This window comes from Centroberyx affinis, unplaced genomic scaffold (assembly GCF_046629955.1).
Source record: "Centroberyx affinis isolate AG114_WGS23_722 - 3 ecotype Tasmania unplaced genomic scaffold, CSIRO-AGI_Caff_v1 ptg001738l_1, whole genome shotgun sequence".
Classification (NCBI taxonomy): Eukaryota; Metazoa; Chordata; class Actinopteri; order Beryciformes; family Berycidae; genus Centroberyx; species Centroberyx affinis.
The window spans coordinates 546,285-563,887 of record NW_027280142.1 but is presented as its reverse complement, the minus strand read 5'-3'; the positions used below and the strand labels follow the sequence as shown (position 1 = coordinate 563,887).

At 41.7% G+C, this 17,603-nt stretch overlaps 1 protein-coding gene across 1 annotated transcript; it reads left to right on the top strand.

Moving 5' to 3' along the window:
* Positions 1 to 5,987: 5,987 nt before the first annotated feature.
* Positions 5,988 to 11,985, top strand: LOC139652004 (keratin, type II cytoskeletal 8-like). The gene is made up of 9 exons (XM_071528918.1): positions 5,988 to 6,504; positions 8,335 to 8,543; positions 8,687 to 8,747; positions 8,890 to 8,985; positions 9,156 to 9,320; positions 9,559 to 9,684; positions 10,031 to 10,251; positions 10,370 to 10,410; positions 10,830 to 11,985. Exons 1-9 carry the CDS (start codon positions 6,037 to 6,039, stop codon positions 11,162 to 11,164), a joined length of 1,722 nt encoding a protein of 573 aa, XP_071385019.1. The 5' UTR covers positions 5,988 to 6,036; the 3' UTR covers positions 11,165 to 11,985.
* The last annotated feature ends 5,618 nt before the right edge of the window (positions 11,986 to 17,603 follow it).

Here is a 17,603-nt window from a genome sequence, read left to right as displayed (position 1 = left end):
TAGCTGCTGCAAGCACGCCTTTTATTTCAGCAGAAATGGAGGGGGACATAATTTCTTTACAAACTGCTTTCTCATGTTAAATGCAAAATGAATTTTAGTAGAAACACCTGAGGATGACAATAGATTGTTCACAGTTAGATGCTTCATCAGAGTCAATAGAATGAACAGTCTAAACACTAAAAGCCTGACTGCCACATTCAAAAGGGAACACCCATGCTTCAAATACACCCAGAAGGCCCTACAAGAGGTGTGATACATAAAAAACCAAGGTAAGCTGATGCCACCTTTTCACTACCTAAACCTAAGAATACAATCAAAAGGAAAGAATAGGCGCCCTCATTCACCTATGATACTACAGGCAATTATCTGCACAAATCAGTTTTGCTGCCAATTTCAAACAATTATCTTTGAAGCCTGATCTGTGGTGCCCATGATGAGAATTACCTCTTAAAAAGGTGTTTTGGTATCTTACTATGCAAAGTGTGGTTCTTTCACTGACCTTACATAAACCCCGAGAAAAAAACATTTATCACAAAATCTTGATGAATATATAATCAGAATGAATGTCCCTTTAACTCACCAAGAAAATTATACATGCAAAATATTTGAATTGGTACAGTTTTTGGTGTGTCACTGTGACCACAATGACCTAGTGCCTACTATATGTGGTACAAGGATACAAACATGGGGGAATAAAGGGCAAGACATAGATTTAGGGAGTTTTCATTATTGGTAAAAAAGTAGCCTAATAAAGAGTGAGCAGAATTCAACCCAAAGCTAGAAGCCAGTAAAAACCTGAGTCTTACTGTCAAGGGACTTTACAAGAAACCATTATTTTCATGAAAACAAGCTTCAGTATACAGTGTTCTGGTATGGAAGTGGAGAGGTTCGTGTAGCTTTCAATTATAGGACACTAAGGCTGAAGTTGTGGTCAGAGTGGATTTTTTTTAACCAGAGCCCCAGAGAACAGAATAACAAAACTGACTGAACCACCCAGGGGAAACTGGCAAAGGCCCAAACACCTTATAACCTGGTTCCTTTCTTCCCTGATCTTACCTCACCTTCATGGTTGATCAAGTTTCAATGCTTTCTCACACTTCCCACCATCCCAGCTCCACATTGTGTAGCTAAGTCCTTACTATGGATTTATTTTACCAATATTCAGCAACAAGCAAAAAGAGCATATGAAGAGTAGCAAAAGAAATGCCAAGGAAACACCCAGGAGTCTGGCCTCTGATTGAGACTCTTACAAATAAAGAGGAACTTTAAATTGAATCAGCATGACTCATCCCTTGTGACTGTGCCTCCACTATCTTGTTTAGTTAAACCTTGCAACATGTTTGTAGATGACATATTACCTACTTGAAAGACAAGAAATTGACAGGGAAATAGAGGCAAATCTTTACACTGACTGATAGCTTTGCATAACGTCTATGGCTCCTTTGTCTTCTTTTGAACAAATAGTTTTGGCTTTGCTTCATTCCAGCTAACAGCATGTTGGAGTTTTCTGATGCATTATAACTGAAATTTCAGTAGGATCTTTGCCTCATATGCAGTCATCTGATTTTAATAAATCAGATTAGACTTCTTCCTCAGATAAGTCAGGAAAAGAATGAGAAAGGAAAAAGTGGAGAAGCTGGAGGCTGTGAGTCATAGCAATTCACAGCAGGAATCTGGGCAACTACAACAGGAGCTTATGTGCTTCACAGATCCTGGACAACTGTCAGAAAATTAAGGCTCCCGGCTTGATGTTGCCTTGGATGAACTTGGGCTTGTTTGCTCCCCTTTTTCTTTGCTTTCCTTTCGGCCAGCTTGAGCCCAAATGAGTGCTGTCTCACACACTTATATAATAAGTCAGAAATTAGTTTGTATGCATGCATATGCATATGCATATTTATGCACATGGTTGTGAACACACTGACTGATGTAAGAAGGAATGCACACATGCATGTGGATGTCACACACTCACACACCCACTCACTTGCTCACTCCCTCACCGACTCACTCACTCACTCACTCACTCACTCACTCACTCTCTCACTCACTCATGGTGCTCAAATGGTGAAAAAGAGACAATTTGCTTATTCCATTGCATTCCTACATCTGTCCGTATTCCAATTTTATGTCAGGGGCAATGATGCTGACATTGGCAAAGTGTAGGGGTCACACATTAGAGGTTAGTGAAATGTGTCAACCAAGAGACATTTTCTCTGTGGGATGCCATGTCCATCTATAGCACACACACATTCCACAGGAGGTCATAAAACCAGTGGTGACACAGAATTGTTACAGTGAAGAGTCACTTGTCCTCACACTTCTCATGTGGAATTCAATTATTAGTGTCTGAGGTAAAATGAAGGAAAGTGATATGATAAAATACTTTTCAATACAAGATAGACTGTCTTTCAAAACACTTCACATGGATTTTTTTATTGGTCATATGAGTCTTTTATAACAGGTTTGGGGGAAAAAATAACCTATTTTTTTATGAAACCTTTATTTACCAAGGTGAGTCCCATTGAGATTACAAGATCTCTTTTTCGAGGGTGCATGTCTTTTGACACTTTTTTGTTTGGACAAAGAATTATATTTTAACAAGCAAGAAATATGAGCAAAACAAAATAGAAAAAACAAAAGTGAATGCAATGATAACAAACATACTATCCATAAGACTGACACACACAACACATCCCTTTGTATGGATCAAATTTCACAAAGCACATTATCCCATGCTCCTGGAGAACAGCGATGATAGGATCACATCGTGCCACTCCTCCTGTGTAGTTTACTGGGGCTGCACAGATCCAATTCCACCCTCAAGTCACTAGGGGGCGTGAGTCTCAAAGCAAACAAGCCTATCGTGGCGTGAGAAGAGTGGGAGTGGCAGTCCACACTGCTGCACAAGTTCACCTATCCCCCTGACCTAAGTACATGAACCATGCCATTGTTTAAGTCCATGGCAGGATCGCTACCTTGGTGTGGATTTCATTTAGGACTGCGCTTGAGGCTCTCTGTGTGAAGAGGCATCACGGGGCAGCTATGCAGCCTTTCTGTATGTATGTAGCAGCAAGCAGTGCGTTTTGTAACTGATTTTACTGACAACTTTTAACGCTTGGCTTGGTCTGGCGCCTGGCTACACCCCAGATCTTTGAACCCCCTCTCAGCCTGAGATCCTCCTGAGTCCTGACCGCTCCAAAGTCTTGAAGATCATACAAAGCTGAAATCAGTGTCATCTTTTAAAATCACTTCTGAAAATACAAACAGGCTTTTTTTTAATCGTTTGTTGTTACCTTGTTTATTTTCATTGCATTTCTCTGTTTTCAAATTCATGTCGATTTTAGCCTTTAATTTGTCTTTCATTTGTATTTCTTCTTGTATTTTATTCACAGAGCACTGCAATAATGAAGTTCATTGTAATCCTTATTATTCTGTTACGGTACATGCTGTGGTGACATCATCATTTGCTGCCATAGATGTCAATCCACTTACTTCTGCATTATGCAGCTTTGTGTATCCCACCCCATTCCTGCTGAACATCTCAGAGTTTAATCTGTCAGTCATTGTGAAATAGGCCTGTTTCTTGTCTTTGCTAATTATTGTCTTCCCCTCTCCCCCTCTAGCCCACCTCCTCTCAATCCCCCCTCTCTCGCTCATAGCATGTAAGTGTCTCTCTCAGCACATTCCAGACTTGATGTGTCATATAGCAGCTTCATACAAACCAAAACATCACTGGTCTCTTAAGAGGCTTTAGGTCAGGGGGTCGGGTTCTTAAATTACCCCCTCACTCCCCTCGTGCTAATGGCACAACGAAGGATTATCTTATTTGGAAAAAAAAAGAGAATCACTCTTCATATTTCTGCCATCAAAGGAGACTAATCAAATACAGCTGTGTTCGTTTAATTGGTGCATTTGTCCAAGATGTTGTGTCAAACAATAAGCCATTGGTTGACTTGTACATATATGGTTGTCTTCGACCAAGCACACAGCATTCCCAATGTGGATAGAAAACGTCACTGCTTGGGTTGAGCCAAGCAAAACATACATAATTCGATTGGTTCATACTCTTAACATCCACCTCTGTGTTGTTGGGAGATACTTTCCATGACATTTGCCCCTCTGATTATTCACATTTAGTCTCCAACCCAGCAAAATACCTTAGGGTTGGGGGCTACTCATTAGTTCGTAATGAGGTGTAGACTTTTTTCATTGCTTAAAAACTGGCAAGCAAAAATAAGTGCGGGTGTGGTAAAAATTTCGGCAAAGGGAACTAGGAGGTTTTTCTGGTGTAAATTAGGCAACTGTTGTCCAACCCCACAGAAAAGATATTGAGTCATAAAACTGGAGTGTGACAAATGAATCATGTTTTCCACAGTTTGCAAGTCGGTGGTTGAGGTTTATGTTTTAAACACAATAATCATGAAACAATAAGCCATTCCCAGAAGGCTGCCTGGGCTGTAATATGTCAAACTATGGCAATAGACGCACAGAAGGTGATCAAAAAGGTATAAAGTGTCCAAATGCCTCCTTGTGTCAATTCACTCTGCCACATTCACTGTACAAAGCAAACCTTTCTCCACTGGTATGTGCAACAATGATTTAGGCTGTATAGGAGCATTTCTATGCACTTATACCCTTCCCACAGGAAGTCAGAATATTAGGCCTTTGAGCTACTTTCTTGCTTTGACAAAGAGCTTACTATTGCCATCGGTCATCTGAATCATCTGAAATGCATTCTTGCAACTTGTAAAAGTGAAATGCTACAGAGGAATTCTCTCTCTCTCTCTCTCTCTCTCTGTGTCGATCTATGTCTGTATATGATGTGCAGTTTCAGTATGCAGGAGGTGGAAAGGACAGCTTTTTATGTTCGGGTGGGGGAAGTGTTTGAAGACTTAGGTGGGGTTTACAATTCTCTCTTAAACATTCTCTCCAGAACAAGACAAGCGTTGTTTGCTCTTCCCTTGGCTGATATGGGAGGAATGTTGATCAATAGTGTATGTGACAGTTTTTTATTTATTTATTTATTTTTCAGAAAGAATGTAGTGCCGTTTGGTCCACTGATCATAGCTGATTATTGCAACATCCTGCCATCCCACATAATTTGTCTTTATGCATCTAATAATTGTGACTTCTAAAGACTTGGGCAGTTACACGGATGTTTTACATGATTTTAAAAATGTAATTAACTTTTTTTTCCTTTTTCTCATTACTGTGATTGTTTTGGTGTGAGGATTCATTGCAACACGGCTGCTTAAATGAGTGACAAAAGATTTATTTAAGTTAGTGGAACATATTGTTCAAGTTGGCACTAAAATCTGGTTCTGCCACAATTATGAGACATACAGTCACTGCCCACAAAGACATAAAGCATATCACACTGCACAACCGTAATTTACTTTGCAATATATCATGTCTATGAGAACTGCTGTAAAGTAAAAGAGGAGGTCATAAAATGATCTGCCCGTTCATTATACCCAAGGTTTGACTTTATATTTTGGCACTGTGTGTGTGTGTGTGTGTGTGTGTGTGTGTGTAAAAGTAATAAAAAACAAGATCTGGATTCTGTTTAAAGTGTTAAATGCAAAATCATGATCTTATGAATGCAAAATAGGCAGCAAAACACAACTTAATGCTTCAAGTTCGGCAAACACAATTACAACATTGTGAAGGTAGACAATAAAACTTTTCTGGTTTCTGGTTTCCACTACCAGTTTTCCACTGTAGGTTTGGAGAAACTGGCACGCTGACTATTATGTAAGATTTGTATTCTCTCCAGCACACTGTGTGTGCTGTAAATGTGTAACACAATGCTATTTTCTTCCCTGAGATTCCCTCATCTCTCGCCCTCTTTCTCTCCCCCTCATCCTTCACTCCCCTGCTGAGGGAACTAGCCAATCACACCTCGCCGGGGTCCCTCCCCTGCTCAGATAAATAGCACCAGGGACCAGGGAGGGTCTATCTGCCTGACTCTCTCTTTCTCAGCAGAGTCTCTCAGCCTCCACACACGCCACCTCAGTGCTACAGACTCCCTCTGTAACCATGTCTGTTAGAGCCGTGAAGACCACCACCTTCTCCACTCTGTCATCCTCCTCCTCCGGCATGGGCCCGACCCCGGGCTTCAGCAGTCGCTCCTTCTCCGGCTATGGTGGCCGCAGTGTGGGCGGTGCCAGGCAGAGCTACGCCGTCCGCAGCTCCTATGGGGGAGTGGGCAGCAGTGGTGCTGGCATGGGTGTGGGGGGGTTCAAGATGGTCGGTGGGTACGCTGCTGGGGGGTCTGGCCAAAGAGGGGGTGCAGTAGAGTTTGGCTACATGGGCATCGGCGGAGGTATGGGTATGGGGGGTGGCATGGTCAGTGTAGCACCGGCCCCAATCACCGCAGTGACAGTCAACCAGAGCCTGCTGGCCCCCCTGAACCTGGAGATCGACCCCAACATCCAAGCAGTCCGCACCCAGGAGAAAGAGCAGATCAAGACCCTCAACAACCGCTTCGCTTCCTTCATTGACAAGGTTGGTTAATTTAAGATAAGATAAGATCAGATAACATAAGATAAGATAAACTTTATTATCCCTGCAGTGGAATCTGTCTTTGAAGCTGCAACACCAAGGACATGAAAATGACAACAAACAGCTGTAACTGTTAAGATGTAACTATTTTATTTCACATAGAGTAGAAACATAATTCAGGAACTTGAGAAGAAGTTATTGTAACACAAGCCAAAAAGCCCTGATGTGATAGGGGTTTTATTCGATACAGGTCTTCCTTGGGACATTCACTGTGAAAATTGGATATGTATAGTATGCCGTCTTCCAAACCAAAAGGATATTGGCTGTTTCGAGTAATGGTTTAGCTTCCTCATATGTTTTCAGTACCAGGTGAGATCATAGAGCTCAGATGAGTGGATCAACCTGGATACTGACTACATACCGGGCAATGATACAGAGTATTTTTGCTTGAAGGGGTGCATCTCCCTGCAAGCAATATCCTGCAATAAGATAGTATTTAGTGGTTATGAAGGTAGACAAAGTGCCAGGTGTGTTATTTCATTCTTGCTAAAGCTTAAAGTTTTGCTAGATAGAATCACAGAGATGATATTGTGTTTTTTCAAAGCTTCGAGGTTCAATACCCTGTCTGAATATCCACAGCCTATCCTTCCCTGAGCAGTTACACAAAGGAGTGGGAGTAGCAGGGGGAAAAGTTTTGCATGAAGCAAGGCAAGCTAGTTAAACAAAGCAGATCTTTGAGTATAGTTTTAAATATATACATAAAACTAGCATGGCTGTCTGAACATTAGACACTGTCTAATGACCTATGATGCCACTGAGGGCTGAGGGCAAGACATAAATCATTGTGTTATGAATCCATTATCAATCAGAGATAACAGCTGAATTGTATGAAGCGGCTATCTGGTCAGTCAACAGACAGAAGCATGCACTGTATGCTTGTTATCTCCTAATGACTGAATTCTTTAGTTATCTTTCACTGTACTTCCTTAATGGGGCGCCTTGTTTGAGGAGATACCTACAAGTTATGTAGGACACAGGTTAAGCCTGTAAATCAATAAAACTAAGACCAATTGCACCCCCTCTTCCTCACACTGTTGTTATACAGCACACACACACACACACACACACACACACACACACACACACACACACACACACACACACACACAGACACACACACAAACACACACACACACACACACACACACACACAGAGCAGTGTTTTTCTGGTCATGTTTGCCGTGTGGAAGCAGGACCCCACCCAGGGTCGGGGGACTGAACAGAAAAGTTGTACAGGAAAGATTTGTGCCAGGATTGGGAAACAGTGCCACTCTGTGTTGAAACACAGCAATTATGGGTTGGAACTGAATGAGGAGTAATTGATGTGACCTTTGGAGTGAGTTGGAGGTGGAAGAACTTCAATCAGTCATTTGTCTTTCAGTTGATCTTCATGTGTTTCTTTGTCCATCAGCAAACACAGTGAACCTATTCATACTTTCAGCCATGTGCAGTTATCCACACCACATACATTGTTTCTCTGTCCACACCACATATGTCCATCTGGCCACCCCCTCCCCAAACTATGCAGTTGTGTATTTTTTACTAAGGGAAAATTAAGAACTGGTCATTATTGCAGTATCACCTATCTATTCTTTGATTCATTAATCTCCTGCCTGGTCACATCCATAAATCCATCAATCCATCCATCCACTCTGAAAGTCAACCACTTTCCACTTGGTGCATAAACCACTAATTTATGCACCAAGTTACAGGATTGTATCTTTCACTCATTGTGACCGACCAGTCATTTACTTTGATTCTCTCTCTCTGCAGGTCTGCTTCCTGGAGCAGCAGAACAAGATGCTAGAGACCAAGTGGGGCCTCCTGAAGGACCAGACCACCTCCCGCTCCCATATCAATTCCATGTTTGAAGCCTACATTGCCAACCTGCGTAAGCAGCTAGACAACCTGGGTCATGAAAAGGTCAAGCTGGAGTCAGACCTGTATCACATGAAGGGCCTGGTTGAGGACTTCAAAAACAAGTAAGTGGAGTTGAAGCTAGGTTAAAATAGAGTTTTGTCAATATTGCCAATCATAACATTTCACTGTGATTCAGTGGGAGTACTGACAAAATAACTGTGATGTTGTTCTTCTCAATGTTATCTTCATATCCTCTATTTCTCAGGTATGAAGATGAGATCAACAAGCGCAATGAGTGTGAGAATAACTTTGTCCTCATAAAGAAGGTCTGTTCAGTTCAAATTCATCATCTCAAAACTTTAATTAGATTCCAAGCACAGTGAGCCAATGACACAATGGCCATTTGTACCTTAAGGCCAGGGCCACATGCAACAATGAATATTCTCAATGCTGTATTTTCCCATGCAGGACACAGATGCAGCCTACATGATCAAAGTGGAGCTGGAGGCCAAACTTAATGGCCTTTCGGATGAGGTTGAGTTCCTGAGGCAGATCTACGACGCGGTGAAGAACCCTATCCATTATCTCATTGTATTTTTCAGCTGTAGGCTAATGAATGATAGATTTAACTTCATCCAAAAGCAAAGAGTCACAGCCATTTGTTTGTACCAAAATAATGTTGCTCAACGTCCATTTTTCCTGTTTCCTTCATGTTCCTCTGTTATCTGGAGTAGGAGCTGCGTGAGCTGCAGGGCCAGATCAAGGACGTATCTGTCGTGGTGGAGATGGACAACAGCCGCAACCTTGACATGGACGCCATCGTCGCTGAAGTGCGTGCTCAGTATGAAGACATCGCCAACCGCAGCAGAGCCGAGGCAGAGACATGGTACCAGACTAAGGTGAGACCCACTCTTCCCAATATTAGACACTAAAGCCTACAACCAAAGTTTACCATCCTTTGTGGGGACATTCCCTCCAGCTCAGCGATACCCTGGCTTACTGTTATCAAACATCTGAAAACACAAACATCAACACAACATCATGAATGAGTCCAGGCATACAAGACCACCAAAACATACCAAGATCACAGTGTTGTGTTTTGATGATGTCAGTATGAGTTGTCCCTATCTGTGACAGTATGAGGAGATGCAGCAGTCAGCAGGTAGATATGGAGATGACCTGAAGGCTTCCAAAGCTGAGATCGCCGACATGAACCGCAGGATAATGAGGCTCCAGTCTGAAATTGACGTTGTTAAGTCACAGGTGAGGACCATCTTGGAACATTTGGTATCTCCCACTGGCAATGCTCTTGTCTACAAAGCTATACAGCTTAAGCTAGGAGACTAGTTGAGAGTTGTTGAGTATTTTTAAACAGCTTTTGTCTAGTCGTTTGTCTTTCACCATCATTTGACTTCACAATCTCTTTCCTCATCAATATACATCAGTAAAGCAGAAAACAGTGCGCTTTTGGCCCAATTAGTTAATACCTGGCAGCAGCTGATGAACGCAACTTGTCTTCTCATCTCAGACAAGGTTACGGATCATTTGATATGTGGATTATTGAATGCTTGCACTACACTTCACTCTGCTCTTTCTTCTCCACTGTTAGCGAAACAACTTGGAAGGTCAGCTTGCAGAGGTCGAGGAGCGTGGTGAGATGGCAGTGAAGGACGCCAAGCTCCGCATCAGGGACCTGGAGGAAGCTCTTCACAGAGCCAAGCAGGACATGGCCCTGCAAGTCCGCCAGTACCAGGAACTGATGAACGTCAAGCTGGCCCTGGACATTGAGATCGCCACCTACAGGAAGCTGCTGGAGGGAGAGGAGAGCAGGTAAGATGCTGGGAGTAGTTGTGCACCAGGTAATGATGAGAAACATTTCTTGTTTTTAGCAACATTTTGTATCTTATGTCATGTTGCTCGCTCTTTCTTTGTCCATCTCTCTTTACAGGTTAGCAACTGGAATCAAGACCAGTGTGTCCAAACAGACTTGTAAGTTCATGCGCTTCCTCTAACATAAAAAACCTTTGAACTGTTTAAACTAGATTTTTTTTTCTCATTTTAACCCTTACTATATCAATCGCATATTACATTTTAGGAAGATAGTATACAAATATCACAGCATATTTGTACAAGTCCCTAGAAAGGAGAGACTCCATGCACACTGCCCAATAGGAGATAAAACATGTCAGTATGATAAAGTCACTATAGATTCACTATTGTTACAAACACACTAGTTCCTATGGGAATACTTATAAAGTGATTTTTCTTTAGGGAATAGGTTTTTCCAATGTTCGTTTCTGGCACTTATGTATATTCAAATCAATACAAAATGTAACTATGTAACTGTCCTATTTGAATAAAATGCATTCCCTCAACTGTCAACTTCTCCACCGCTGCTGAACTTACAGCACTGAACTACAATGCCTACAGCCTGGAGAGCAACCGCACCCCCTCATACGTCAGCAGCAGCAGCTCTTTTGGGGGAGTCAAGGTTAGTGGCACTTGTCTCAGTGGCCAGGATGGGGCAGTGAAGAGCGCCACAGTCATGAAGGTTGACACTGTTGTCGCCAAGACCGCGGAGAAGGAGAAGGAGAAGGAGAAGGAGAAGGAGGAAGAGGAGCAGGTAGCATCCGAGGAACCCGCAGCCAGTGCCGCTGCTGTGGAGGAGCAGGAGACAGAGCAGGAGAAGGAGCAGGAGCAGGAGCAGGAGCAAGTGGAGGCAGAAGCGGTGGCAGAAGAGTGAAGCTTTCCCTTCCCATTCACTGAAAATTTTCTTGATGGTTTTGGTTTTGGAGGTTAAGAAACAGTACACGTAAACCATACTTTGCTTACTATCCAGTGCTTCTCATTTCATTCAGGTTTGTAATATCATAAGTTTGCCTGGTGTCCAGTCGAACCAGTCCCCATGGATCACAGTCTTTAAGTGATAAAGACTGCAATTCATGGGGGCTGGACACCAGGCAAATCATAAGTGCCTTCACCAAAGAATGGGTGTGATCGTACTGTATGAGATGCATACCCAAATTTAGGGAGCCTATGTTTTAGTGAACACTTACTTTTCTTTCAGCATTGTCACCTCCGAAAATAGCCAGTTAAATGGTGAGATGATGCTGGCATGGTTTGTTGTTGAGGTTCCTGAAAACCAGTTTAGGTTAATCAGTTATTTACTGTCAAATGTAGTCTCAGTCACTGCTGATGGGTCAGTTATCGCTGCACCAGCACCACACCTGTTTAGCCAGCAGGTGGCACTGCAGTATGTGTTTTCCTCTGCTGTTCCCTCTTGCTCTTTGGCCAATGCAAAGCACTGCTGTTACACTGTGTCTGTAAGTACAGGTCACCTTCTTATACTCAGTGTAATGACCTACTACTGCTGTCAACTGAACTGAGTGTGACTTATTTGGGGGAAATTAAATCATCGCTATGCTGAACCGACTGCACCAAAAGGTTGACAGTTGAGTGTAAAAAAACACAAATAGCAAAGTCTCCATGACTTCAACTGTGAAGAAGCTTTTGCTCTGCTGTTGGCAACATCTGGTGTCCTGTTTGCTCAACAATAAATCTTCTCCCAACAGTATGTCGCATGGTTGTACATGGTTGTTTTGATGCCAAATGTTAGATTGTCATTTGTCAGTTGTAGTCAAATGCACTTTACTGAAAATCTTAAAAGAGTAATCTGTCAATTAGTCTTGATCTCCTAATTGGAAATTTCGATTAACACCTTACCTTTGAAAAAAAAAGCTAATATAAACTTTGAAATGAAAAATGAAAATAAAACACTTAGGTCCAGTCAGCCTGAGAGATTTCCTAATAATTACATTCTGGTCCATTTAGTCTGGATGTGTGAGACACAATCAGTGGCACGAGATATGATAGGCATTCCATATATAGAAAGATAGATCATAAACCTTAATTTTACACAAGATCTCTCTCTCATTCACACACACACACACACAGACACAAAGTGAGCTAATGTACTGTTGATATTCCACAAAATCAACCTATTCTCTGGATCTCTGGATCCCCTGACAGGTCCCAGCCTGCCTCGGTCTGAAGTTTAGGGTTACTTACAGAGCCAGAGTGAGAAACCAAGAGCACAACTCTTAGAGTACTTGTAATTTTGTCGTTGACAAAATGGATTGAAGGTCATGCATTCCTGTAAAATGTCATTGGCTGTCATATTCCCACCCCCTTATTCACTTACTGTGATGATTGCAACATTTCAAATCACACAATCACACAAACTGATCAGACATATTTAAATGAGCCAAGATTGAGCAATACAATACCACACAGCAATACATGTTAGGTAGAGATGTGTATGTATATGTATATGTATATGTATATATATGTATATGTATGTGTGTGTGTGTGTGTGTGTGTGTGTGTGTGTGTGTACACCAGTGTACGTGTGTTTGCTTGTGGGTGGAACAATCAGGCAAAATAGTGGTAACACATACGTAATTTTTCTGAGGAATACAATGGGCCTCATTCAGCAATATCTTCCTAAGTTTTTTCTTAAATTTGTTCTTGAGAAAGGTCCTAAGAAAAGTCTACGTCAGATTCATGACATGTTCTTAAACCGCAGAATTGTTCGCACCTGTGTTCTTATAATGATGAATCCCATTGTCCTCGTAAATTGAAAGCGCGTGCCAGGTGATCCTAATTAGCATAGGTAAACGCCCCGCCAATCCCCATAAAAGGGCATGAGACTGCAGGGCCGTGTGCACACAGAAATCACACACAGAAATTCACCAGACTCCAAACGTAAAAAAAACTTCAATAGTTCTGAAGTGGAGGTACTGCTGCAGGAAGTGAACACCAAACGAGCTGTCATATTTAGCAGGGTCAGTAGTGGATATAAAATAACAGAAAAAAAGATGCATGGGATCATGCAATTAGCATGCAATTAACATAATTGATATTAATTGAAGTGTTAGTGTAGTGTTTATTTATTTTAAAAGACCATAATACTTTGTAAAATAATGAAAATAATTATTAAAAAATATTATAAATGATACAAATATTATTGTAATTTAAATCCTATAATATTATACAACTGTAGAATTGAAGGAAACGCAATAACCACTTATTTTGCACAAACATGTCAGCATGTCATAAGAAAACATTGGTGAATGTCAGAATCTTCGTGAAAACTGCGTAAGTGGGTTTTAAGAAGAAATTTCTTCTTAAGAACGGTTGGTGAATGAGGCCCAATGATCCTGAGACCTGAGTCCAGAAGAAGGGAAATCAGATTAAACAAGTCAGATTTTAAAACCTCGGACTGATGATACCTGATGTCATTTGTGCCGATGTGGAAGATGATGGCATGAAGGTTGGGGTGTTTTTCCAGGATGGTAGGGAGTCTCCGTTGTAGATCCGAGACCCGAGCACCCGGGAAACAGAGAGTTTTCGATGAACCAGCAGACCGGGGGAGAGTCTATGATCTACAGTGGCCACTATGTATTTTATGATTCCTGAAGTAAAGGTGGAGTCATTGTGAGCCTCCACAGCTGTGACCTACTTTCATAGGTGCATGGTTTGTGTTCTATTAAATATTTTGTGTTCTATTAAATTGTTCAAGGCATGGTGGAAGTCTAGAGGTGGAGCTTTCAGCTACCGCAGTCATTTCAGGTCAGGTATTGTTCTTTGGAAAGACATTCTCCGGTCTCTTTGATTTGATGATGCCAATCAACTATTTAATCTTACGCGGAAGGATGAACTTGGTGCTATGAATGAAGGGAGGAATTACAGTGGAAACCGCTGCTGGTTCAGACTCACCGCAACAATGCACATCAATCTATGAGACAATCGGTCGAACATTGCTCTTGAAGAAGGGTGGGGAATTGTTATCATTTGATGCAAGCTCCATGGAAGACTATCTTGAGTTTGATCTTTTATCAAAGGAGGGTGCAAGCTACCTGGGAAGCTACTTTGACCTAACCAACACATTCACAGTCAATATGTGCCCTCCTCCTTCCTCCTTCTTGCAGGTATCACTCCCCCTGATAGCAGACTGGGCATCAAATTCCACAGTCTACATTAAAATTGTTAAAAGGAATAGTTCACCCAAAAATGAAAATTCTGTCATCATCTCCTCACCCTCATGCCAGCTGAAACACAGGTGAGGTTTGTCCATATAACACACAGGGAGGTTGCCAGCACAACTCCATAGCAGCCTTCTCCAAAACAACTGAAGTAAGTGGGGACCAGTTCTTCAGAGTTCCAAAAAGACCTACAGTATATTTACACCATAATTTAGTGTAAATCTTAACTACAGCTGATTGATTTGCAACAAATAATGGTGTATAGGTCTTTCTATTTACAGTGTGATTGTTTGGCTGTTTTTGTTTTGGAACTCTGAAGAACTGGTCCCCATTGACTTCAGTTGTTTTGGAGAAGGCTGCTACCAAGTTGTGCTGGCAACCTCCCTGTGTGTTATATGGACTAACAAATTTCACCTGTGTTTCATTTGGCATGAGGGTGAGTAGATGATGACAGAATTTTCATTTTTGGGTGAACTATTCCTTTAACACCCAATTAGCCACAAAGCTTTGAAGGGAATGAAATGAATTAATTTTTCATCTTTCTACACCTTGCAATGAAGGAGATCTACCTTGCTAGGCTGAAGGATGCATCAAACTTTACACTTTTCCTGCACTGCATGTAAACCTACAAAGGAGCTGGTGTGTGTACATATGCGTGTGTGCATATATGTACATGCGCGTGTGTGTGTGTGTGCACAACGTGATGTATGCAAACGTGTGTGTAGAAGATGTCTTTGGGCGATCAGCCCTTGAAACCTGAGAATGTCCCAGCCTGTCGGTACAGGTAACATGCCAGGAGCCACAGTTCTGTCGACAGCGTTGGAGGCTGTTTCTGCGTTTTCTGGACGAGAGGGATTGGTGGGTTTGTGGGATTTTGTGTCTTGGACTTCATGTGAGACCATAGCCTTGGGTGCAGCTCCACCACCCCCTATTTCATGTTCAGGCCCGTTCAGAGCACAAAACCTTCTTGTGCAATCCGTCTGTGTAAAAGAAAAACATTGGGCCTCATTCACCAACCGTTCTTAAAAATAAATTTCTTCTTAAAACCCACTTACGCAGTTTTCACGAAGATTCTGACATTCACCAATGTTTTCTTATTTGGGATTTGTTCTTAGATAAGAACAGAATCTACGCACACTCAAGAGCACACTTACGCACATTTGAGTGCTGACATGTTCGTGCAAAATAAGTGGTTATTGCGTTTCCTTCAATTCTACAGTTGTATAATATTATAGGATTTAAATTACAATAATATTTGTATCATTTATAATATTTTTTAATAATTATTTTCATTATTTTACAAAGTATTATGGTCTTTTAAAATAAATAAACACTACACTTACACTTCAATTAATATCAATTATGTTAATTGGGATCCCATGCATCTTTTTTTTCTGTTATTTTATATCCACTACTGACCCTGCTAAATATGACAGCTCGTTTGGTGTTCACTTCCTGCAGCAGTACCTCCACTTCAGAACTATTGAAGTTTTTTTTACGTTTGGAGTCCGGTGCTCCACCCTCTTTAGACTTTTGTTTGGGCATTCTTGACTTCTCTCAACTTTTCTTTTCAATTTCTGTGTGTGATTTCTGTGTGCACACGGCCCTGCAGTCTCATGCCCTTTTATGGGGATTGGCGGGGCGTTTACCTATGCTAATTAGGATCACCTGGCACGCGCTTTCAATTTACGAGGACAATGGGATTCATCATTATAAGAACACAGGTGCGAACAATTCTGCGGTTTAAGAACATGTCATGAATCTGACGTAGACTTTTCTTAGGACCATTGTCTTCGGCCCCCTCCCCACCCATCGGAGAGGCATGGAGAGGTGGTCCACACTTTTCTCCCTCCATTCCTGGCTCCAAAATTATTGCACAGCCACAGGTTTAGATTATGTGAACAATTTTGACCTGTTCTGGGCGAGACCTTCCCTACTTAAATGAGATGGCCTCCACCCCAACAGAATGGGTGCTCGGATGCTGTCTGACAACATCAGTGACTGCCTTGGTGCATGACAGCCTAGAAAGGTAGGAAATGGTTTCCATTGTTTACCTCCCCCGCCCCCCCACTTTCTTGCTGACTACATTTCCTACCATATCCCAGTACGTATCACTGCTAGACCTTTTATTCCACCTGTGCCTCTCTCCGCTGCCTTTCGCAATAATCTGATCACTATCCAGCCTCTGACCTCTTTACAAACTGTCTCTGTAGACATATCTATAAAGTTTGGTTTGCTGAATGTCAGATCTTTAACCAACAAATCCTTCATCTGTCAGAATATTATGTCACATGACCTAGAATTTTTTATGCTGACAGAATCTTGGCTGAGTCAGGGAGATGCTGCGCCATTGATTGAAGCCACTCCCCCTGGTTATTCTAATTTCCATCTGCCTGGACCTTCTGGGCGAGGAGGTGGTTTAGCGGTCATTCATAAAAATAAGTTTAAATGTTCCCCAGTTTCTTTTAGTAATTTTAACTCCTTTGAACATCTAAGCTTCCTGGTTGCCAGTCTATTTTATGTATTTTACTGTATAGACCACCTAAACCTAACAGTACTTTTATTGAAGAATTTTCTGAGCTCCTCTCCATTATTATGCCCATCTATGACAAAGTACTCATTCTTGGTGATTTTAATATCCATGTGTGCTGTCCTACCCTCACTCTCTCTCATGATTTTGCCAATCTTATTGAGTCTTTAAATCTTGTTCAGTCAGTTACAGGTGCTACCCATTCCAAAGGCCATACACTTGATTTAGTGCTGTCTGCTGGTCTTACCCCGAATAATTTGGTTCTTGATGATGTCCCTGTATCTGATCACAAATGCATTCTTTTTAATGTTTTATTGCCGCCATTTCTACTCCATGTACAATGTCCACTCTCGCATCCTCAACACTTCCTCTGTCTCCAAATTCTGTGAGGCTTTCTCTACTGCCACTTACAATAGCCTGCCACAGCTTCCTTACTCTTCCGTTGAGGAACTTGTTGTTGTTTTTAATGATACTTGTCTCACCATTTTAAACTCTATAACTCCCCTCAAAGCTAGACCAATAAAACCGAAAGCTCTGCCCTGGCTAAATGAGCATACTCGGCCTCTAAAAAGAGACTGCAGAAATGCTGAACGCATTTGGAAAAAAGA